Below are 24,441 nucleotides of genomic sequence, written 5' to 3'. Positions count from 1 at the left end.
CCCTGGCTTGGCAAAGTGGGACACAGAGGCAGCAGACAACCCAATGACAGATCACCTTTCCATTTCAGGTGAAAAAGGACGCTCAGCTTTTGAGAAGATGGACAAACTTCGCTTAGAACAAGGAGACGCCTTTTGCCAGGAAGCAGATGTGGAAATCACAATATTTTAAAAAAGCCTCGCTGATGAGCTCGAATCTGGACTTGTGTCCCCTGCTGCTGCTCAGCCCCGGCACGGGGCCCGAGCTTTGGGTGGGGTGTGCTTGGTGCTCCCCACATCTCCCCGGCCCAAGTGGCTGCCTGAGGCATGGACATTACTCTGGGGCACAGGCGGCACTTTAATGGAAGCCAAAAAAGCAGATGCACGCCACGTCCAAGCCTGCGCTGCTCACTGCACGGCACGTCTGCCTTGAGAATCTGAGCCCCCAGGGTGCAGAGCCAGGCCGGCCATGGACAAAGGCGCCAAGGCCAGGCAAGGCAAGGGCCTGCCCAAAGACTCCAGGACCGCCGAGTGCGGGGAACGCGAGACTTCTGCCTGCCAGCTGGCTTGGCACTCCTGGTTCAAAACACACTGGGGCTGAGGGGCCGGGGGTGGCCAGCAGGCTGGCCATGCTGATCAAAGAATGGTGGCGTGAGTCATTCAACAGCAGCTCACTGTCACCTTGGTGAGTGGAGAGGTGGGAGGCTTAAAGCCAGCAGGTCTGTCACACTCTCAACCTGAGCTGCAGCCCAAATGCCAGCAGGGCCAACGGCGGCTGGCTGGCCATGGCCTTTATTTTCACCATGTTCAACAGCACAAAGGACAGAAAGGACACCGGCCAAGGAGCCTGGAGCGTCCCAAGCAGTAAAGCCGTTTGCTTTGGCCAGACAGCTCAAGAGGCGACCCAACTTCTGAAGCAAGTCAGCCCAAGGCCTGTTGAGTAAGTCGCTCCAGAAGCCATAACTGGTCTGAAGGGCTTCGGGAAAGAGCATATTGCTTTAAAGAAGGAAAATGAGCTTCCTAATTAAGTGTGTTAAAAAAAAAAAAAAAAAAAAAGCCATGTTCTGCGATGTTTCTGTTAGTGTAGGGAGCTGTGGGGCTGTGAGTGTCCTGTCAGCCAGCACGGACAGCTCTGGAACCTTCTCACGGAAACTTCCTGGATAGATCTTAAGCCTTTTTTTTTTTCCCTTTGGTTTTAGTATTTATTTGCTCTGTTCATATGCTGCGTTTTTTGAAATTTCAATTAAAAAACTATTTTAGTGGCTGTTACATTTTACCCCCAAGCACACACTGGTTATTTCCCAGAGGAATTGCAGGGGATCAGCACGCTGCTCCTGCCGCCTGCCCTCAGCGCGGGAGGGTCCTGATCTGTGCGCAGGCTCTGCTGGACCCGCCCGCCCGAGGATTCTCCACAGCTCTGGACTTCGAAGGTCCCCATGCTGCCCTCTGCTGTGCGGGCGCCCTGGCCCATGGCCCTGGTCCTGCCCTTTGCCCCAGTGGATTTCTCCTACACTATTTTCCGCACTGTGTTCTCTTCTTCTTGCCCGTTTAGATGCCCTGGAAGTGGGACAGTAGTTGTGACACTGCCACTCAAGTCCCTAGGCTTCTGTGGCTTCAAGACCAATCCTGCTGGCAGTCAAAAGAAAAAAAATCACTTTGGGGGCTGGGCTGGGGCTCAGATGCAGAGCGCCTGCCTGGCACGTGTGAGGCGCTGGGTTCGATCTCAGCACCACATACAAATAAATAAAATAAAGGTCCATCTACAGCTAAAAAATACTTTTACAAACTCACTTTGGAGGATTTATATTGTTTGGTTTTGTCTGTAAAAGGACCACACTGATTTCATCCATCTCATTTTCATTTCTAAGTCAATTCTATATCAAATGTGATATCACAAACCTAGAGACATAGAGCCACCACGTCTGACAGGCAGCTGGCTAAGGGGACAGTTTTCAACAACTCTGGCACATCCTTTCAGCTCTCCGAGGCCCTGTGTGTCCCCAGGGTGGGTTTCTACGGAGCGAACAGGCTCACCAGTGAGCAGAGCCCCAGCCCTGGGACCCCAGCACTCGTGACCCCGAGGGTCTAACCTGCTCAACGGCCATCTGCTTGGCGTCAGAAGGCCTGGAAAGAAAGAGTCGCCAGCCCCGATTCAGGCCCACTAAGCAAAGCAATGGGAAGCACCCAAATCCATGTTCTTTAGAAAAAGTTTTATTGTTGCAACTAAAATGCAAACCCATCGTTTATACGGCAAGTTGGAAAACTGTACACCTTGACAGTTCTGTGAGGCCACAGAAGACCCTGAGACAGCCCCCCCCCCACCCGGTCACGCGGCCACGTATACGCACACCTGGAAAGGTACTGTAGCCAAACACCTCGCTGTTTCTGTTTGTTTTTATTTTTGTAAAAATGGTTTATTCCATGGCCATTGTCAAAAATAATGGCCTGGTGAGTAAATGTTGGCTTAAGGCAAACAGCAGAGCAGCCCGCCACCGCCCCAGCCGACGGCCGGCTGTCCTCCGCGCACAGGGGGCTCCCCGTGCACCGTGCTGAGAGGCTGCTGTATACACACCCACGACACAGACAGGACTCCAAGACACAAGCCCAGCTGAGGCCCGGCCTACCCACACCTCGGCAAAGCTCTGCGGCCCTGCCGCCGGCGCTCTGCCAGTTGCTCTGCACTGGCTCTCCCACGCGAAAGGCCACACGTGAAAATGCTGGCAAGAGGGCAGCTCGGGGCCACAGCTGCCTTTTTTCGTATTAAAAACGTCACCAAATGTGGAGGTCTTGGTTCCCCTTGCAGGAAGAGTCGTGAGCACCATCAGTCCCACGGGGCTCCAGGGCGGGCAGACACCCCTCAGCTGGACGCAGTAGGACGGAGACGCAGCAGGCCAGCTGCCTCCAAGGAGGGGGCTCCCGCCGCCGCTGCCCTTCCCAGTCACCATCTGCTCCAGAAGGGCATGAGCGTGGACTAGAGAAGGCTGATCCCAGAGCAGGGACCCTGCTTGCCTAAGCGTCCAGAGCGTGAGGTGTGCATAGGGCTGGCCACACCTTTGGAATGTCTGAGTTACAGCGGGGCCCAGGGGGCCAGGAGAGGCCGGGCCTCACCAGGAAGTCATCAGAGAGTCATGCCAGGAATTAGGCCAAAATCTGCCACTGGAAACATCACTGTCTTGCTGAACAGTGGCTACTGTAGCAACAGCCTTGGGAACCACAGCGGCGTGACGATCAGATCAGATCATGCAAGGTGGACTGGCTGGGACACGGGCACATTGGTAAGCGGGAGTCTACGATTCTCGTACAAGCACACGTGTCTCATGGGGACACGGAAGCCCTCACATGCACCTAACACACACAGGGAAGCGGAGACGGAGAACAGCTCTACCAGGGAACAGGGCGGACAGTCATCTCCCACCAGAGTCTTGTCAGATACCAAGTGTCCACGGCCTCTCACGCCAGTGCGCCACTCCTCGCGGGGCCCACAGCCGTCCTCGGGCCAGACGGGCCTGCCGCACAGGCTCCTGGCACGGTCCTTGCTCCCACACTACCTGAGGATTGACTTATTATTGTACTTCTTGATAAAGCCCTTGATGCAAGGCTGACATCAAAAATCTTCATACATTATTGGTTTAAGAAAATGCTAGTGCAGTACGGACGCCTTTGGGAGAAATCAAAAATAAATAACGGAGCGGAGAGGCTCACTCCACATGGGATGCAGGGAGGCTTCCGGGGAAGATGGTGTGGGAGGACGGTGTGTCGCTGGCCTGGGCACCACAAGGGAGCACTCAGGTGAGGCAAGCCAGCGTCTGGCATGGGCCACCACCCCTCTGTGCCACCATGACAGTCCTCTGCTCTGCTCTCCTCAGAAATGGCTGTGGATTTGGTACTCGAAGGAAGGAAGGGCCGGGGGAGAAGGAAGCAGGGCAGGGGAGGGGCCGCCAGCTCTAAGGACAGCGCCTCCGCACGCCCGAGGCCCTTCCCTACCAGGCGGCCTGCCAGTTGGGGGGCCCTGCGAGCAGAGGTGGTCGGGGCAGGAGGTTGAGGAGGGTCAGGCACGTGCTGCTGCTGAACAGGAACTGGAATGAACCCAGACACAGAGGAGCCCCGGCAGCAGCGCGAGCTGTCCAACTCATGCTCGACCTGGGCCCCGCCAACCTCAGAGGGAGCAACTAGCCGGTTTTTAATGATAGACCCCTCCCCAAAATCACCCCTAAGGAAAAAATATTAGAATTTTGCTAAACCATCTGATGCACTCAAAGATAGTCACCTGAAAGAGGTAAAATAGTCAAAAGGATGAAGAAGGTCACGTGGGCGGTTTGCATGGATTCTGCAGCTACGCCCTCCCCACCTGCTGTCACAGCACACTCCCAGGTGTGGTGCTCACCTGCCATGGCCCCTTGCACCTGAAGTGGAAGCCAGGGGTGACATGCCAGCAGTCACCCTGTGGTGTGGCCGACCCCAAGGCAGGGGCCTGCAGGAAACTCACGTAGAGGGATGGGGTGCCGAGTAAGAGGGCTGCCGCAGGGAGGAGCGGTGGAGAAACGGGCCATGGACACCAGAGGGACGCCCTGAGCAAGAGCAGAGGCCGGGTGTGCTTCCTAGAGATGCCGGGTGCTGTTCCTCTTCTCAAACAGGGAAGCGGCGAGCACCGAAGGCGCAGGTGCCCGGCTCGGGCCGCCCGCCACAGCACACCGACCTCTGCTCCAAGGGGTCTACATTCGTGAAGGTTTGGGATTCTTTCCCTGGGAAACCAAATACAAATTGTGTATCTAATTATACCACCTAAGGGTACGAGAGTTTCATAAGTGCCTAGTCTTCTTTCTTCCAGAAATAACAAAAAGCTGCTTTTTATAAAGGTTAAAAACAACAATGTGTTGTAATTCTATTTTTTTTTTCAAAAATAAATGAACAAAACAAAACAAAACAAAAAGTAAGGAAAGAACAAGAGAGAAGAGAGATGGAGAGAGAGATAGAGAGAGAGAGAGAGAGGGAAGGGGGAAGAGGGGGAGAGGGAGAGAGGGAGAGAGATGTATTTGGCATTTTCTCTACTTCCTCCTGAATAGGTTGAGGCCCTGAGATTAGACTCTATATTCTTGGGACCACGGGGCTCCTTCAGCCCCAGAGCATCGATCCTCACTTCTCTCTGGTCAGCCCTTCCGCAGTTCAGACTTGAACAACCCTTTGACTGTGCCTTCCGAGACCGGCCCAGGTGCTCTACAGAGCCCAGCCCCACGCTGGGCTGGCGGCCAGGGCGGTCTGCACGCGGCGTCTCGCCAGCACGTCCGTCAGTGAAAACATACCCTGTAGCAGAAGTATGCGCCGGCTGTGAGGACCGTGGCCATGCACATTTTGACCAGGAAGGGCCTCCAGTGGGTCAGCGCAGGCGCTGCTTCCTCCTCCTCCTTCCTGGGAGGTGCTGGCTCCGCCTCGGCAGGGAAGGCCACCTGGGTGCCTCGCAGGCCTCGGCTGCGGATCCGACTTCTGACTTCAGTGTCTTGACTCGTGCTGAGGAGTAGGAGGGGCAGCAGTGGGTCACCTGCCTCCTGGTGTGGAGGAATCCAGGCAAAAACAAGGCATGCACCCGAACCAGCCATCCTGCTGCCTGGAGGGAGGCCAGGGCCGAGCAGGCATTGGCCTGAAGCCCCCGTCCCCCTCCACCCCAGAAGCCTCAGGCAGTGCCCAGGGCAGGGGCTGCAGCATCCTGGGACCTGACTGGTGCAGGTGGAGGCTGCGCAGGTTGGGCTGTCTTCTCGTGCCTGGCTGTGCCGGGGCACCCAGATCTCCTTCCTCAACAGCTGCAGAATGCCCTGGCCAGGGAGAGAGCATGGCGTCCCTCATCCCCAAACAGATCCCGGGGCACCTCCACTCCTTACTACCACAGGTGCTGCTGCGGGCACCTCTCTAGCCCTGTGCCATGGCGGGCTGAAAGGAGGCACATAGCCCAGCACCTCCCTCCAGAAAGCAGGCGCCAGGGCACGGCCGCCAGTGCCCAGCAAGGGGCCACTCCTGCTCCCTGCGCCAGCTTCCGGAAGTGCAGTGCCACCTCCTGTATGCGGCTGGCCCGACACCTCGGCCTCTCCCAGAAGCCCCTGGGTCTGCCCGTCCACACAAGACGGTCTGCTCTGGCTCAGCTCAGTCTCCACATGCCAACAGAAGCTCAGTGGTGCTGGTGTCGACGTGAGGCAGCAACTACAGTGGACTGAGTGAGACTTCATGATGAGGCCAAGTTCCCCACAGCACTGTGGGGACTGACGGTGTGCAGTCAGCTGACAGCGCCTTTCAGGAGGACCTGGCAGAAGCTGGGGGTGGGGACGCCAGCATCACAGGGCAGGAAGACTCTACTCGTTCCACAGAACCTGATTCCAGCGAGTACCACCAGGTGGTGCCAGAACCCTGTGAAGCTGCTTGTGCCCATGGCCATCCTGGGCCCCAAAGTGGCCTCTACCAGCCAGGAGAGGGCAGCCTGCTGGTCCAGCAGCCCCATGTGCCAGGGATGCAGGCACATGGCCCGCCAAGAGGAGGCTGCAGCCACAGCTTGCCATCACCACGCACGTCCCAGGAACAGCAGGTCGCTGCCCATGCCCCAACCAGCCAGACTCTCACCTGTCCACGCTGTGGGAGGCCCTCAAGGAGGTCCTGGTCTCCTCCCTGATGGGGCCCTCTTCATCCTCCTCAGCCTCATCCTTCACCCACTGGTGGTTTGAGAAGAACTCCTTGCGCTTCCCATTGTGTGGCTCCAGGATACGCTTGGGCGGCCGGGGAGGTGGGGGCACGTGCTCAGGCGGGGGCTCCAGGTCCTCATGGGACAGTTCCTTCCACTGGTCCTTCAAAGAGCAGCAAGAGGAAGTCCCGTGAGTGCTCACTCTGGCTATCTGTCAGGAAACCCACTCTGTTTAAGTGAGCAAAGGCGCTGGCTTGGCACAGGGCGCTGGGCTTCCTGGTTGGCAGCCATGTACGTGGAAGATGAAGTCTTTGGAAAGCCAGCTTCTTCTCGCTCAGCCTCTCTGGGGGAGCACCTCAAAGGCAGAAATGGGAACTCGGTAAAACTTCGACGACTGTCTAGCTATTCAAAAACACACGGGGCCACTTCCGGCCCCCACAGCTCTGCACTCTCCAGCTGATGCTCCTTCAAGGGCAGGAGCCAGAGCCGGGCCAGCCCGGTAGGGAGCACTCGCCTTGCATGCTCCGGGCCCTGGCTCCATCCCAGCACTGCGTGTGTGCTCAATCAGACACTGGAGATCACTGCCCTTGGGTTAAAGCAAAAGCAAGGCTGACCTGCACTGAAGAGTCTCCCATGATGAACTTGGCCCCTTCAATCACAGCCAGGTAGGAGAAGCGCAGCTGGTCCGCTGTCTGGATCAGTCCCATCCGGAACTTCCTCATTTCCAGCAGCACTTTCTTGATGTCCACAGAAGAAGGGTCTTTCCTTTTGTCCATCTGAAAGCCAGAGAGGAGACAGAATTCAGTTGGCACCAACTCTCCTGCGGGGGAGTGCTCTGATTTCCACCTGGGGAAATCACAGTGGCGCATACAGAGGATTTCCAGAGAAGGTGGGAGAAGTGGGAGCCAGCGGACACAGGGCTGCAGGAGCACAGAGAGGGGGGCCCCTGCTCTACTGGGCTTCCAGGTCAAAGTGGGAACACTCTGCGAACACAGCTGTGTAGGGGCAAAGCTCCGGCCCGAGGGGTCACAATGCCAAGGTGCCCCTGCAAAGACAGCAGTGGGGAGCTGTAGCCAGGCCGGGGCAGGGGTGGAGGGGTGGAGGACGCCTTCGAAGACCTTCTCACCAGCAAGAGGCAAGTGTCAGCCAGGCAGAAGGTCCCCGACCTGCCGATGCCGGCACTGCAGTGCACCACAATGGGGCCGTGCTCTGGGTTGAGTGACCCTGACTCTCGAACTTTGAAAAGAAAGTTCAAGAATGAGGCTGGTGATTCAGGGACCCCGAAGTCAGGCCACGTGGTATAGTGGAAATGCAAGATCTCTCGCGCTTCTTGATTCTGAAAGGTAAAAAGACACACGGGATGAGAAGACTGTGAGCGCGGACTGCCCTGCCAAGGCACACACGCCACGCCCCGGTGCCACCAGACTCCCGGCGCAGACCTGCAGGCTGCCTCCACTTGGACTCCCTTGGCCGTTGGGATGGATCGGACCCACCTGCCTCCCCCAAGTCCCCCCTTTCCGCCTACACGCCTACGGTCACTTTCTCCTGCCTCACCAAGCACAGTGACGCTGCACTGTACCGCCATCTGTGATAATCCTGTCAGAAAGTTTTGTGCTTCCTGCAGAGGGTGAAAGAGCAACTGCACCACGTGGGCACTGGCTCTGGGCCACCAGGCTTCCAGGCTACCTGGTGTTTCAAGCACTGTTGCTTTGAAGAAAAGGTGACCAACCTGATCTCCATGGTGGTGGCTGCTGTGTGGCTCGGCACCCTGCTGAAGAGATGGTGCACAAGCAGGAGCAGGACCGCAGGAGCAGGACCACAGGAGCAGCAGTGGCCCCGTGAACCCAGCAGCACAGCCGCGGGCTCCCAGACCTCAGCCGCCACACAGTGAGGCCCGTGCCCTCTTCCCAGTTTCCAGACTAGGCGGCCAAAGCTCCGCGGTGACAGCCCATGCTCAGAGTTGCTGCGGGAACTCTGAGCCTTTGTCCCAAAGTGCTCCCCCCTCAGTCTTCCAGTGACCACTACCAAAGGCCAGTCCCGCTGCAGGCATGGGCCTAAGACAAGGCTGCTCTCACAAAGATGCCCTGCTGGGACAAGACCACAGGAAGCCATGGAGCGGGCAGTCCAGCCGCCAGGCCACAGCATCTCCTGCAGAACTGGAGACACCTGGCCAACCCAGAGCCATATGAAGCGGCTCCATCCTGTCTCCTCGAGAACCATCTCCATGTAACTATAACAGCACTAAAGAAATGCCCCTTCTATTTTGGCAGGTGAGAAAAGCATTTTAAGAGATTTTTTAAGTGACTAGAAAGCATGCCAAGCCAGGCCTGCCTGCCCCAGGAAGGTGTGGCTGCTCACCACCCTCTCCGCCCTCCGCCTGCTGCTCTGCACAGGACTCGGTCTGGGCTCCAGCGGTCACCCAGTGCTGAGAAGGGGCTTGCTGTTTTATTTCTTAACTTCCTGCTACAGTGGGGTAGAACCCTGGGCCTTGCACACACTGGACAAGCTACCACTGGGTGACATCCCCAGTCCCTTTTTTTAAAATTCTGAGACAGATTCTAAGCTGCCAAGCCTGGCCTCAAACTTCGGATGGTCCTGCCTCAGCCTCCCAAGTCACTGGATCACAGGCGTGTGCCACCTGCCTGGCTGGATAAGGCTCTGTGACAGCAAGGTTGGTTGGCGCAAACGGATCCTGACATCAGACTCCGGCGCGTGGCTGCACTCGCTCTGTAAATCAGAATTCTGTCTGAATTGTTCCCTCGACAAGTGGTTTGCAGAGGCTAATGGTGACAGCAGGCTGACAGCAGGAGTCCGAAGGCCTAGCGCTCCAGGCACAGGCACCTTCCAAGCAGCCGAGCCGCGCCTCCCTGGAGCGCCCCCGCCATCGGCCACACAGCAGAGGAGCAGGAGTGCGGGCGCATGCTGCCGAGTCTCTGCTGCACTTCTGGAAACCTGCGCTGTGCTCTACATCTCACAACCATTACCCAGGGACAGAGGCCACAGGACTGGGCTGCCGCACGTGAACGCAATCACTAGGACAGAGCCGCTCCGCAAGCTCCCTGGCCACCGTCCCTCGCTCTCACTGGACCGCGCCCACGGCACCTATCCTCCCGCCACCTCCCGAGCCCCCCAGGCCCCGTCTGACGTGACAGGAGGAGATGCAGACACGGGGTGGTGAAGCCCCTTTCCCCAGCCTGACAGTGTGAAAGGGCAGGGCTGGGACTCAAGCCTGGGCAGGGTGGCTCCAGGGTGGTGGCGACACCAGGTTCAGGGGCATCCCCCGTGCGACCTGGAGCCCTTCCTACCGTGTCCAGCAGGGCCGCAGACTCCTGCAGGCATGGCTCCCCCGAATGGTTCCGAATGCACACAGGCAGGGCCCTCTGTGGCACTTAGCACAGCGCCACGCCATGTTCCAAGACAAGCTTTTAGGGACAGCCAGCGGCTGGGGTCATACACTCTTCCCAGAGAAATAAACCCAAGGCCTCGCCCAGAGAACCTCCAGTGGCCAAGGCATGGCCTCGTTCCTCACTTCAGACTGAGCCGCGGAGCACAGAGAAGACAGCGTGCTCTGTGGCAGTCTGCTTCCAGGTCCTGCAGGGCCTGACCACTCACAAAGAAACTTGTCTTTTCCCTAAGAACCCGAGTTAACTGGTGCCGCAGGATCAAGAGCTCTGTGGAGAGAAGGCACCGTGACTTCCGCCGTCGCGGAGAGCCCTGGTCCCTTGGAAAGTGCATGACGAGCCCTGCTCACTCCACAGGGCACAGGGGAGGGACGAGCAACCCAGGTGGGACTGGCCGAGGCGCCCGGTGCAGGCCGGCTTACCGCCAGGTTCTCCAGCTCCAGCTGTCGCACTGTGTAGTAAGACTTGATGTCTTCAGAGATCAACGTCAGTTTCAAATTTGTGTCATCAAAGATCATCTCCTTTTCTTCTTTTTGTGGCCAATACTGTGCACATTTTAACTAAGAGAGGAAATAACATCGAATTACTGTGAGCAACCGTTTTCCAAGACGAGAGGCTTGGAGTCCTGGGCTTCATGACAATGTAAAGGCCCAGAATTTTCTGAACTTCGAAGATGCAGTCAATGCAGCAGCCCAACTCCAGGGGATGGACGGGAGGGGCGGGGGAGATTCTGCCGGGCAGCCAGGTAGACCGGGCTCAGCCTTCCTGCCCAGCGGCAAGGGGGCGCTTGGGGGCTGACCCTTGCCCGCCAGCAGTTCTGCCTCTTACAAAGGCCTGTATGCGGACATTTCCAACATCGCTGGGCCCAACCCACCTGCTGGCAGATGCCTCACCCCAGGAGGAAACGTCGCAGAAACGAGAATGAGCCCGGGGGCTGTGACGCCAAGACTGAGCCGAGCAGGACACAACCAACCCAGGGACAGCTGGAGGGCACAGGACTTGGTCACCCTTTCACTCTGGTTGGTTTGGTCCAAAACAACACTTCTGAGTTCTATTTTGATAATTTCAGAAACTACCTGATGATCTTGATTTAAATGTTGGTCATTAAGGTTTTAAAACAAAAAAACTCAAGAAGATTTGGTTTCATCTGAAGCTTCAGTAAGAAAATTTAATTCAAATTTACTGGATACTTTGCTGAGACTAAGTCCCCGTGCCAGTTACTCGGGACCGCTCTGCTTGCGGGTGACTATTGTGCACTGAAGGGCAGGTGGCCAGGGCTGGGCTGCAGGTCCAGGATGACCTGCCGAGTGCCCTGGGAGACCTTGCAGTCCCCACCAATGATACGCCGGTGTGTGCCAGCCACGCTCATGAGTCACATGTGGACCCACGGGATGCTCCTCTGGGGCCAAGGATGACGGGGGTGAAGGAGCCATTTTCAGGGCTGGTCCTATCTGCTGGAGAGACCGCTGAGACCAGCAGTGACAAGGTGGACAGGAGGAAGTGCTGAGGGCAGAGAGCTCTGACTGGGCCCTGGGAAGAAGGTTCTGGAGGGTGGGCAGCACTTCCTGGGCAGTGACCACAAAGATCACCTCAGGGGAACAGGAGATGGGCAACGGAGGCCCAGAGCCCAGCCAATGCTGGTGTCAGGCCAAGAAAACTACAGCGTCCCTTGGGGCGGCAAAGGGCAGGGCGGCTCTTGAAGAGGGAAGAGAAGCCTAGATGTGGACTGTTCTGTTGCACTGAGGCTGGAAGCTGCCCCCAACCCAAGCAGAGAGGGAGAGAAACCAGTGAAGAAAGGCCAGGGCAGAGCACTGAACTTCACGGTCCCAGGACAATGCCAGGGCTGTCTCAAGAGCCTGACTGACGCTTTGGCCAGGTGCACCACGTCACCCAATCATCACGGATGAGCTGCAGAAGCTTAGTCCCTGGATGGGGCCACCTGTCAGCACCAAAGCAATTCTGCCACACAGAACAGGGAGGCAGGAACCAGGAGCCAGAGTGTGAGGGCCACTGGAGCCAGACCTCCGAGGAACCAGGAAGGCGACCCAGAACAGCCCGTCCTGTGGCTCAAGGCCACCTGTGCCGGAGCAGGGAGAGGATGAGGCAAAGATGGTCGAGTGGCCGCTGATCCTGGGCTCCGAGCTGGGCAGACAAGTTTCACGTCTCACTTCTGGCAAGTGCTCACTTTCAAAATCGAAAATAAAGCCAAATAACTCTTCATAATCTAAGATGTCAGAGGACTTCTGGCACATGACCAAGCATCCATCAACCAATATTTAGAACTCTTTACGCATCTACAGGAACATCTCTATTTCCTGTAGCAATTTTTGTTTTAAAGGCGCAAAATAAAACACAAAAATAAGCACTTGACCACCACTGCAGTTACCCTATTAAACCAATACACACCAACTTGAACAGGGGATTGACGTTTACGAAAAAGCAGTCCATCACTGGGGACTAAAACAGGCCTAGCTGGGCGTGGTGGCACAAGCCTATAATCCCAGGGGCTTGGGAGGCTGAGGCAGGAGGATCTCGAGTTCAAAGCCAGCCTCAGCAACTTAGTGAGGCCCTAAGCAACTCAGTGAAACTCTGTCTCTAAATAAAATGCAAAAAAGGGCTGGAGATGTGCATCAGTGGTTACTAAACATCCCTGGATACAATGCTCAGCTCCAAACCAAACCAAACCAAACCGAGGCCTATCTTGGTTGGCACCAGGCAGGAAAGTGCTGGCGTTGCTAGTAGGTGCCATTTCCACCATGAAGGCAGATGTTTAGCGAGAGTCCCTGGGCCTTCCTAAACAAATGGCCAGGCCATGTTAAGAACCACCTCTGGAAGTCAGCCATGGGACCCTGAGATGAGTGATTTGGTTTTCGTCATGTGCACAGAAGCCCTGACATCCAACCAAGGTTTCGTAGGGTTTTGGGAGAGATACAGACCAAATTCAGGAATGGCGAGTGAAGCTCACCCAGCTTCCCCTGAGCAACCGTCCAACCCTCACACATGCACACTCTGTGCTGACATGTCTAAAGTCAGTTTTAAAATTGAACAACAAGAACTTTGACCATGTGCATGACCCCAGTCCAACACACACAAATTAGCTTCTGCAAAACTGGTTTCCAGGAAGTGTGAGGTCCCAGGAGATTCCAGTCAGGTTGCCAACAGCAAGAGAACTTCCTAGGCTATTTGGTGAAAGAAGGAAACCAGAAAGCAATGGGCATTACATGGAAACTCTGCAAGCTGGTCAAAGCACAGGTAGTGTGGACGGTCGTGACAAGGTGAGAGCCAGTAGACGCTACGGCTCCTTGGCACCCTCCCAGGCCACCCTTCTGGAGTGATCCTGTTGATGCAGAACTGAAAATGTTGGTCCTGAAGAAACTTTAAGACTCTCACACCACACAAAGGTTTTGCGCCAGTCTGTATGCTGGAATAAACCAGACTGGAACTGGGTAGTTAAAGGAGAAGAAAGAGTACTGTTACTTTTTCACAGTGAACTATGACAGAGCCCACCAGTCATGTTTTTTGATGGCCAACACAGTAGTAATCTCAGGGGGGAAAGGATCTGTGGATCTGTGGTCTATTTAGGGTCAGTGCTGGGTAAGAGACAACAGGCCCAGTGACGAGTATGTAACCATGGCACTCGACACAGCTCCTTGTTGTAAAGTGACAACAATTGCTAAAGCAAACTATGAACGGATAGCAAAGGTTTTACTGGAACTGTGAGCAACAAACAGATTCATACATAAAAGGAAAATCCTACCACGTCTGGTGCTTTCTGAATAAGCATCTTGACTTAAGACCCCAACCCCCAATGTAATCTAGAGCAGTTCTCAACCAGGGCCAATCCCACCCGCCGTGGAGACAGGCCTGACCGCAACCTCTGGGGCATGGGTGCTACTGGCACCTAGGGGTGGGCCAGAGACGCTGCTGATCATCCTAAAACACAGGTCAGCTCGTTCCAGCAGAGAGCAACCAGGTCGACGTCAGGTGCCAAGAGTTCTGCACCAGGTGCTTCCCATGCAGAGCAGCTGGGGGAACCCAGAGCTCTGTGTCTGACACTGTGACAAGAGTGGTGGGGGACAGGAGTGGCTTCACATCTGCAACCTCACCTTTACTAACCAGGCCAAAGAAGCAGGAAGAAAAAAGTGAAAAGCCACTTTCGTTGAAAAAGCAGAAGTAAGGAGACTATGGAACCAACCTAGATGTCCTTCAATTGATGAATAGATAAACTGTGATATATATATACAATGGAATATTACTCAGCCATAAAGAATGATAAAATTATGGCATTTGCAGGCAAATGGATGAAATTGGAGAATATCATGCTAAGTGAGATAAGCCAATCTCAAAAAGCCGAAGGACGAATGATATCGCTAATAAGTGGATGATGACATATAATGGGGGGAGGGTAGGGTTAGTGTTAGGGTTAGAGTTAGGGTTAGGGCAGGGGACAAGTATGGAGGAAGGAAGGACTGTATAGAGGGAAAAGAGGGGTGGGAGGGGTGGGGGGAAGGGAAAAAATAACAATGAATCAAACAACATTACTCTATGTAAATTTATGATCACACAAATGGTATGCCTTTACGCCATGTACAAACAGAGAAACAACAGGTATCCCATGTGTTTACAATAAAAAAAATACATTATTTAAAAAAAAAAAAAAAAAAAGAAAAAGCAGAAGTAAGGTAAGAAGTGTATTGGGACTGGACATGCAGGCAGGCTGCTTGTCTGTCACTGTGGAGCCACTAAGTATGCTCAAGATTTACAAGGCGGGTGGGGTGCACCCAGACAGGACCAACAGCAATCCCAGCCCCGGGCCTCTCTGGCAGTGGAGGAGGTGGCACTGTGGCCGGCCCCAGGCTCTGCCTGCACCTCTCTGTGTGCCTTCTGTGCACCAAGTGGGTCCCCTCTCCTGGACACAACTCCTTTCTTTGGAGGGGTCATTTCTCTGGAGCCCTCATGTCCAAGGCAGCCAGGACAGCCACGCAAGCAACCCAGCTGACCCCCAGGGCGCACAGTGCCAGGACCTGGCAAGGCTGAGGGATATTCAGGGTCCTATTGGTCCCCACGATCCTCCACTCGATCCTCAACTTGACTCTGAGCCCCAGAAGGGCCAGCAGAGCCCAGGGAAGGGCGAGAGCAGGAGAGGTAAGGAGCCTGCTGGCTCTGCTGAAGGCCAGACGTGGGCCCTGCGTGTGAGGCACCTCTTTCAACAGAGAGACTCCTGAGGGCTGACCACAGGAGTGAGGAGGATGAAGGACAGCAACCTGAGGACACCTGGACACAGGGTGACGGTGGATGCTGTGACTCAGACCCTTGGATCAAAGAACATGGTAAGAAACTAAGAGAGAAAATTTGTCCTGGCAGGAATCTGGACAGTGGGGAGAGACGGGCAGGTGAGCAGGGCCAGAACACAAGGCTCTGTACGCCACAGCGTATCATCCTGTGAGCGAGGAGAAACTGGTGTGCGGCTGGGAAGAGGTATGGTGAGGCCTGAGTGAGAAAGAACATTCTGGAAGCATGGTGCAGAATGGACTGAGGGAGCAAGCTGAAGTGGGGTGGCTGAGGGCAGACGTGTGAGGAGCAGAGTTTAAGAGTGGCACAGAGCGAGCAGTGGCACCAAGTCTGAAGGGACAGATGCCAGCGGACACCAGTGCAGAGGAGGCTGGCTGCTGGGCCTCTGCAGAGCCACCTCCGCCCGTGGTTAGGAGGCACTCAACCGGCCACGCGGGCAGGTACGATGAAGATGCACTGTGAGCTGCCTGACCCAACTCCACATCGCAGTGACAGCAGCCCAGAAGCACAGGCGGGGGACGGAGGACACTTGCCTGGTGCTGGGGAGCCCACCCCTGGGGGCGCCTGCTCGAGGGCAGTCTGATGCCTCCCCCTTTCCTTTTAGGTGACTGACTTGCTTACAACGAATGAGCACTTGGCTACTGCTTCTTTGATTTGTTAAATGAAAAAGAGAGTATGCAAAGGAACTCTAAAAGAAATCAGAAATCAGGCACTCCAGATGTGAGCGACTCCCTGGACTGACACGCACAGGGACGGTGACGTCGAGAGGCCCCAGCGTGCCACTTACCGAGCCCTTCTCCATCACGCGGTTGAGCATGACCACGCCCCTGCTCTTCTGCTCCCACACCATCTCCCAGAAGTGCCCACACGTGTTAGGCAGCGGGCCCTGCAAACACACAAGACGCACAACGTGTGACACTGGGACGCGACAGCGTGAGCTCGCCTGCGGCGGCCCTCAGCCTCCTGGCCCAGGCAGAGTGGCGGCAGAGGCAGGAACAGGGCCGGCCTCTCCTCGCCTGAGGCGCAGTGGTCACAGTGCTGTCTGTGGCACACCCCGATGCAGGACTGACCGGCCAAGGATGCGGACGCCCAGCGTGCTTCCTGGTTTGGGCTGGCCGGCTGAGGGTTTCCACTGGGCTCCTCGCCAAGGGCAGATGGGACGTGGGACAAAATGTGAGAGGCAGCAAGAGTGTGACCACCTGTGACTCTTCCAGTGGTCCCAGCCCCAGCTCCAATCGCTTACCAGCCTGTGACCTCAGGCAGGTATAAGCAGGCTTCACCACAGGGTCACGGAAATCAACTCTCTTCACGCAGGGCAGGACTGACCCGGGTGCCCGGAACACAGGAGCACCCAAGAGAGGTGGGCTCCCGCTCTCACTATCAACCAGGAGCCGACCACTCACCGCCTGTGTCCTTGGACCAAAATGCAGACACCCAGACGGTCATGCAGGCGGGCACCGGGGTGCCTGCAGAGCCTCACTATCCTGCCTGGCAACTGGCACCGGTGTTTCCAGGAGGCTGGGTATGGATGCCTCGAGCTTACCTCAACTGGCAGCACTGCCTGGGAACGTCACCTGCTCAATCTAACGTCACATGCCCTAGAAAGGGGGTGTAAAGGGCTTCGAGAATCCTGGAGAGGTCACTGTGCCTTGACCTCTGCCCACAGCAGGCACGTCCCTCCTCAGGACCTTGCTCCCAGCAGCCCACCGGCCTGGGGGGCTGCTGTGTGTTCGCAGCCAAGAGCTCATTCCACGACCTGCAGACTGAACTCGGCCTGGCTGAGGGTCCTCATGCTGACTGGGAGGCATCAGGGTCAGGATGGGAGGAACTGATGGACAAGAAGGGAGTGGACGGGCCCCGGCCCAGGTTCCTGTCCGAAGCAGCCTGTGTTCACAAGGCTTCCTGGCTGTGCCAGAACTTAAACTTCACACAGCAAGCGCAAGGTGCCCCCAATCATCCCACAGCCCGAGCCATGAGCCCGACGCGCAGGCATGGAGCGAGAACACGCCGAACAAATGAGGAACGTCGGGCTCCTCGAGCCACCCGCAGGCGACGGGTCAAGACTGGAGAACGCTGATTAACGTGACAGAGTGAGCAATTAATTAATTAATTAGTATGAATAAAAAGAGCCTGCCTTGCCCTGTCTAGACACTTGCGGCCTTTGGGTCACAGAGCGTTAAGTGTCTTACAAGCGCTCGATCGATGATGGAACCACTGCCGCACTTTCCTTCGCATACAGGTGCCAAGAGCCAGCAGGAGTTCTCAGTGACACACGCTTGTTCACGTACTCTGATGACACTTTTCTGGTGGCCAAGGTGAGGAGTATTCTCCGAATGGCTCTTGGGACAGAGATGCCTGGCCTCCTGCTACCCTCTTGACTCTGCCACCAGAGGCGCCTGGCGCTGAGGCGCGTCCTTCCAGGTCAGTGCAGGTCCGGCCCCTCCTGAGTGGCGCTCTCCTGCCCATCCACTGCTGCTGGCAGTCTCCAGCTGAGTTCCTGTCCCTCCCTCCCAGTGAGGCCCTTGGGACCTTCCTGGCAGATCAGGGTCACAACAGGCTGAATCTTCGAAGAAGGATTTTTTTCCTTTCTTTGCTCTTTGGTTTATTAAACACCCGAACTTCTAAACAACGCAGGAGGTTTTGCCTGAGGTTCAGACAGTTTAAAACTCTCAGTTAACATTAAAAAAAAAAAAAAAAAAAAAAAAACACTCAGCAATCTGTTTACCTGGGTGAGAATGTAACTCCTCTGGGCTTCTTCCATTTTTATCAAACTAGCATTAATATAGTCATTGTCCTCCTGGTGTAGCTTGATCCGACTATGGTCAACTGAAAGGCAAACAGAACCCAGGTCAGTCTGGAGGGCTGCAATGTCCACACGGCCAGGGCCCCCACAGATAGCAGAGGGGCGCCAGGGCTGGAGGAGGCCCTGCCTGTCATCTAGTGGGTGGCGGGCACTTTCTGAAAGGCTCCTCTGAAGCACGTGCAGTCCTGTGCCACACTGGGCCCTCCACCGGGTCCTAGCCAGAGCCTGCCCTTAGCCCTCCCTCCTGTGACAGCACCACACTCCCCAAACGCAGTGGAACGCAGCGGGGCCCCAGAGGACCCACCTTCTAATGCTAACAAACTTTTAATCTTTAAAGGGGAACACACATTACCAGGCAGCCCAGGCAGCCCTCAGGGCAGGGGGCGGTATGACTGCACCTGCACGCACTACGTCCAGAGCGTCAAGAGCGGGTGACCTAGGTACGCAGCCTCCTGAGGCCATGCCTGGAATTCCTTTATGCAGGTTTTTTGTTTTTTTAAAGTTCAAGTATAATTAACTTAAAGGATTTAGGCTTACAATGTCATCATCAAAGACTTCAAAAAGAGAATTCATCTGGGAAAAGCTCCAAACAGAAAACACTACAAATATATAAATGTAACTTTTAGATTAGTTCTTAAAAATAAACTCACTTGGAATTTCTGCCCCAGGTTATTGAAATCAAAGCCACCTCTTATCATCACTGTCCCGAGAGCAGTCACTCCCTGAGGGCCACTCTCCTTATCATGTTGGCCAACAGGAGCAGGTGGGTGCGTTCACTCCTGCCACAGCACCAGGGGCGGCGAACCCGGGTGACCCCCATAAACAGCACCTTCTTCCGAGACCAAAGGAGAAGCAGGATCGGGACAAGGGGGAGTGGTTTGGCTTCTGTTCTAAAGAAGGAGGAGCAGCGCTCAGAGGGCGGCTCGTTCTCCACACAGGGCGAGGGCTAACATGGACTGAGATGCCTGGGTAATTTTAAGTGGATCGTGGACATAAAAGATCTCAAAAAAAAGAAAAGTCGAATGACTGGCACTGGGTTGAGTGGGCTCAGACAACACCAAGTGGCCCTGGGTGACAACTCGTCCTCTGGGCCTTGTTTTTTCACTTGCCAAGTGCAAAGTTAACAGGAGTGCTGCGGGAAGAGGTGGCCAGGGCAACAGAGGCAGAGCTGAGCTCAGTGGCTGGCGTGGACACATGCTCTTGTTGCCATCAGTGCCCTGAGTCAAGCGCCAGGTCACCTCCCACCTGGACTCACTCCCTGCCCCGCTTCCCCTCATGTGAACAGCAAATCACTTTTTCTACTGGAAGGTGGAGGAAGGGGAGGAAAATAAAGACAGGAGGAACGAGCTTGGGGTGAAAACGTTCAGGAATGACCTCCCGGGAAGAATACGTTACATGTCATAAAACTGGTTCTTAAATCGTTTAGACAAGAAAAGGTAAAAAATGTGGCAAATGAATATCGCAGATAACATTATTCCCTGGTTCAGAGCAAGTCTGGCAAAGCTAGTGACCAGGGTAAGCTCACACTGTGGGAAAGAGGTAAACTGACTGTTCTGTGGAACTCCAATCAGCTGTCCGGAAGTTTCTGGCCAGGACTTCACAGCAGGATCACCAAGGTTTTTTGTTCTTTTTTTATTTTAAAATAAATACCTATGTAGTGCCTCAGTCTAGTCATGCTAAATCAAAAGCATCAGGTGCTGGGCACACCGCGTCACCTGAGGACCCAAGATTGCACTTCAGATGTCCTAGTGGCAACTGTCTTCCCCCTTGGCCAATATTTACTGAGTCCTTTCTATGCCTGAGCAGGCCCTGGGCTAAGTAAGTGGCTCATGTGTTTCATTCCATTGTGACACATTCTTATGAGGTGAGGGTGACTTCTGCTCTGCTGGTAGTCAGAGGAGAGAGCAGGAGCCACACGGTGCCAAGAGGCAGAGCAGAGACGCAAACCCAGGTGGGGAACCATGTGGTGGGCAAGAGGTACACGTTCAGGATCCACTCGAGGGCCAGTCCTCTGTCCTCCCAGGAACCTGAACAGCTACAGAGACATCGGTGGCCACCACCCTGCTTGGGGTCTACAGGCCCTAAAGGGGAGTCAAAAACGCCACTGACAACTCGTAGAGATGGTCAAGTCCAGGTCTTGAGCTCAGCTCCAGTTTTTCTTGTTTTACACAAATTCTAACATGTTCACTTACTTTGAAGACACTGGCAACCTGAGTGCCAGTCACCCAGAAGGCAGGCGGGCACTGAGGCCAGTGGGTGCACCAGTGACTGTGAAAGGGAGGGGGCGGGGCATACTTGGAGGCGCATCCGCAGCGCCCACCCCACCTGCCCATGGGGGCCACCCCTGTGATTCAACACCAGGCTGGGGCTAAGAATACCGCTGCCGAGTCACCCAGAAAAGGTTCCGTTAGGCCTGTTCCACTCTGCTTCAGCTGAAGGAAAATGATTCATCACAAAACAGTCAAGCCAAAAAAAAAGTGCTCTAAACTTTTTGCTGAATTTTCCAGAAACTGAAATCTTACCTCTACAATGGTGGAAAAATGAGCCATTACTCTAAGTCTCTGATGTCCCTATTACAGCAAACAATCAGGTCCTAAACCTCTTGACTACTATGGATTTACTGCCAAGCTCTGGGGCTAAAGACAGGCTGACCTGCAGGCCCTGTGTGGAGGGGGAGCAGGCGGCCAGCCAGGGGGATACTTACAGGGACTGACGTCTCGGTACCTGTTTCGGTTTTTGTTCTTAGGAAGCTTCGCCACTCTACAGGGGAAGTCACTGGCTTCGTGTCGGATGTCCTACAAAAAAGGATGAAAAACTCTCTTGAAATCTCTGGCATCAGGAATTCGTCCAGATGCTTAACTGAGCACCGGGTGCCAGGCAGAGGGCAGAACCAGACACTGAGCAGGGCCGGGCAGCATGGGCAGGGCAGGGTGATAATCGAGAGGCATGGAGAAGGTCACTGGAGGAAAACAAGAGGCACAAGCCCAAGTCTGGGGTGGGAGGTAGTGACTGGGCTGGAAGCAGAAGGCTGAGGATGGAGGCAGGGACAGAGGGGGCGGCGTTCACTGCACTCAGGAACACCCGGCGCGGCAGAGGCAGGGGCTGCGGAATCGTCCTGTGCCAGGAACAGAGTGGGCAGTGGAGGAACGACAGGCGGCTGGAGCACATGGGTGGGCAGGCCAGATCTCCAGGAGCCTGGAGTGCCAGGCCTGGATGTTCCAGCAGGAACCCTTCATGAGGACACTCATGCCAGCAAACTACGTGCTCTTCCCTGAAGGGGTAAGCAACTCCTCCACAGAAGACCGGCGCCTCCTGCTGGAGGCCAACACGGGTCCAGCCCTGCTCCCTCCGCCAGCACCACCGTGCTCACTAACCTCGCTTAGGTGCATCCGCCCTATTAAAACACCACCACACTACACGAATGCCTTCACGCCACTAACTACTTGCAAAAATGGTTACAATGGTGAAGCAAAATCGTAGGTTTTGTAGGTTTTAACACAATTCAAAAAAAAAAAAAAGGAAAAGAAAAAAAAAAAAAAGACAAACCCACAATGGAGAGCAGCAAAACAGACAGAGGCAACAGAGTTCTGAAGTTGGAATCAGACGACTCAGCAGCTGCACGGACCTGAGAAACCCAATGACGCACCAGCAGTGGGGTAGGTAGCTGAGATTGTCCCAGAGTCCCTGTTTTCTGGAAAATGTAAATCAGGAGGGCTCCAGACTGGAGCTCGATTGGCACAGTGAAGAGTGTGCACGCTCCACCACAAACAGGGGGAAGCGACACATACCACAACTCAACACCAGGCCTCTGTCCTTTTCCTTGTAAATAACTCACACTGCTGCTGCTCCAGCCTCCCCTCCTGGCAGGAGGCAGAGCAACAGATGATCTGACCAGATCTACCACCAACCCGTGCAGCCCAAGGCCCTCACATCCACTCAGGGCTCTCCATACACGTGGACACCACTGCGGACGAGATGGGACACGGTCTCCAAGAAAAAGCAAAATCCAGGACAAAAGCCCCTTGGATGAAACAAGCTGTGGAGAACAGACGTAAAATGTTACCAATATACTCAGAAGATAAGAAAAGACCTCATATCTACAAATTAAGAATGGAATATTATACAAAATAAACAAAGTTTTCTCCTGGAATTAGAAACAAACAACAAAAACAATAAGCTCAGTTGAAGAGTCAGATAAAAGTAGAAGAAAGGGCTGGGGATACAGCTCAGTTGGTAGAGTGCTTGTCTTGCATGCATAAAGTCCTGGGTTCAATCCCCAGCACTACAAAAAGAGAGAGAGAGAGAGAGAGAGAGAGAGAGAGAAGACTGTAAAGCCAAAAATAAATTCTAGCATGTACAACCCTGAGTTTGATTCCCAGCACCACAAAGAAATCAATAAATACATAAAATAAGCAAACCAAGTAAAACTATAATGAAAGAAAGCATCAAAAAAATTTCAAGGCAATTTCCCAGATTAACAAGTACTCATCATAAAGATAAAATGGACCCATTCTAAGGCACATGGATGTGCAATTCCAGAATCCTGTGCAGAAAGAATACTGAATGTTTCTGAAGAGAAAAAAGTTCAAAGGAAAAGGTGAAGATCAGAATGGTTTTCGACTTTGCAAGACACTCAAAGCTGGCCAGAGATGGAGCAATGCCGTCCAGATTCTGAAGAAAAGTGATTTCCAACTAGAATTCTACACCCAGCCAACCACAGCCCACAAATGAGAAGGGACAATAAAATCACTCCCTGACACGGAGCGTCTCAGGGACTTCACCTTCTGGGCTCCCCCAGGACGCCTTCCACTGAGGGCAACAGACACCAAGAAAGGTAAGGACAGGGGACACGAGGAAAAGCAATCCCAGCTGACGACACGGGCGAAGGAGCTTTCCACAAAAACTGTGGAAACGAGTCTCCGGACAGTACGACTCAGCGTCAGCGACGTGCCTCTCGGACACCGTAACTGCCCGAACAGAGCGACAGCAGGGAAACGGGAACCTGCAATTCAGGAAATGGGGACTTCAGGGAGAGAGCAAAGGAAGTCTTCAGGCGACAGCTATGTGGGCAGACGGACGGCTGGACAGAAGGGCACTCCACGGCGTCCCTGCCACAAGCGCCACGACTGCTCCGACCAGCACAGCAGCCACGAGCCACGCGGGGCCGGGCTGCAGAGACGCTCTGCGGTCTGAGATCACCGCGGCATCTGAAGACTAGAAGCGCAGAGAAGGAGCAGGAGCATCTCAGAGACCTTGAATACCGATGCTGCTAGTTGTGGAAATAATGGGATAAGACTGGGTTAAGAAAAGTACACCTCCAACCCCACCTGGAGGAGCGCTGGGAGGCTCTGAGAAGGTACGGGACCTCAGTTACCAGGCAGAGAGCCACGCGAGCAAGAGGGCCAGGCGAGCCCCGACGAAACAGCACGGCAGCTACCTGGGCCTACCTGGGTCCAAAAAAAACCCGGCTCGCGACGAACGCTGGTGCAGTCAGGTGTCCTGGGAGACAGTACTGGAGAGGAGGGCCGAAGGGGTGGGCAGGGGAGAGCTGGTTAAGAGGATATCGGGCTGGGCTGGCCTGGCACGCGTGAGCGCTGGATTGGATTCTCAGCACCGCAAATAAGTAAGTAAAATAAAAGTCCATCGACAACTAAAAAAAATATATAAAAAAAAAAGGAAAATGAAATCCCAACCTAACAATCAAAAGAGAAGCAGTCTACCTAAAAATACAGAGATACAAACAAGCGGAAATCAGCCTTTCCACGAGCTGGAAACTGCTGCCCTGGGAGGCAGACTAGGACTTCACGGGAGCCTCTCATGGCTCGGCCTCTTGAGCCGTGTGCACAGTCAGGCTGGATGGAGGGAAGGGAAAAGCAGCGAGCTGGAGCAGTGGCACAGGCCTGCCGACTTCAGTTACTTGGGAGGCTGAGGGAAGAGAATCACAAGTTCAAGGCCAGCCAGCCTGGGCAACTAAGTGAGCCCCTGGCTCAAAAAAACAAAAAATTGATCGAAAGGGCCCTGCTCAGACTCCAGCACGAGGCGGGGGAGCGCTCGCACTCTGCGCCTCTCCTTACAGATCTAACGAGTCTTTGACCCAGAGAGACTAAGGAAGGACTTAAGTGCTTGCTGACAGACAGAAACCCATCTGAGAACAAAGAGATGAACCAGGTCCACCATGTCCATCCCATCGTTTGTGGAAGAGGCCAAGCTTGTGGGGAAATATATCTGCAGAGCCCAAAAATAAGGTAAAGGAATCTAACTCTTGTGTTTTTCTACCTATGATGGTAACCGGAGGCCTTAGCAACAGG

The 24,441-nt window shown here is 54.7% G+C and overlaps 2 protein-coding genes across 4 annotated transcripts in view; one reads left to right on the top strand and one right to left on the bottom strand.

Annotated features, from left to right (window-relative positions):
* Positions 1-4,869, top strand: part of RIPOR3 (RIPOR family member 3) — a 61,207-nt gene extending 56,338 nt beyond the window's left edge. The window contains exon 22 of the mRNA XM_079127053.1: positions 69-4,869. Within this exon, the coding sequence (XP_078983179.1) occupies positions 69-169 (101 nt within the window). The 3' untranslated portion in view covers positions 170-4,869. The remainder of the gene's footprint in view (positions 1-68) is intronic.
* The window catches only part of PTPN1 (protein tyrosine phosphatase non-receptor type 1), a 59,441-nt gene continuing 37,169 nt past the window's right edge, over positions 2,170-24,441 (bottom strand). For 2 of the 3 annotated variants that reach the window (XM_079127039.1, XM_079127040.1), the window contains exons 2-9: positions 20,838-20,928; positions 18,056-18,156; positions 16,118-16,216; positions 10,461-10,598; positions 7,764-7,973; positions 7,252-7,413; positions 6,580-6,800; positions 2,170-5,481 (exon numbers count right to left, since the gene is read on the bottom strand). In XM_079127039.1, the coding sequence (XP_078983165.1) occupies positions 5,262-5,481; positions 6,580-6,800; positions 7,252-7,413; positions 7,764-7,973; positions 10,461-10,598; positions 16,118-16,216; positions 18,056-18,156; positions 20,838-20,928 (1,242 nt within the window). In that variant the 3' untranslated portion in view covers positions 2,170-5,261. The remainder of the gene's footprint in view (positions 5,482-6,579; positions 6,801-7,251; positions 7,414-7,763; positions 7,974-10,460; positions 10,599-16,117; positions 16,217-18,055; positions 18,157-20,837; positions 20,929-24,441) is intronic. The other variant, XM_079127041.1, reaches the window with a different exon arrangement.

The sequence above is a fragment of the Sciurus vulgaris genome, assembly GCF_902686455.1.
Source record: "Sciurus vulgaris genome assembly, chromosome: 2".
Lineage (NCBI taxonomy): Eukaryota > Metazoa > Chordata > Mammalia > Rodentia > Sciuridae > Sciurus > Sciurus vulgaris.
The sequence above is the reverse complement of the archived record's forward strand: the minus strand, read 5'-3'. Positions and strand labels throughout refer to the sequence as shown.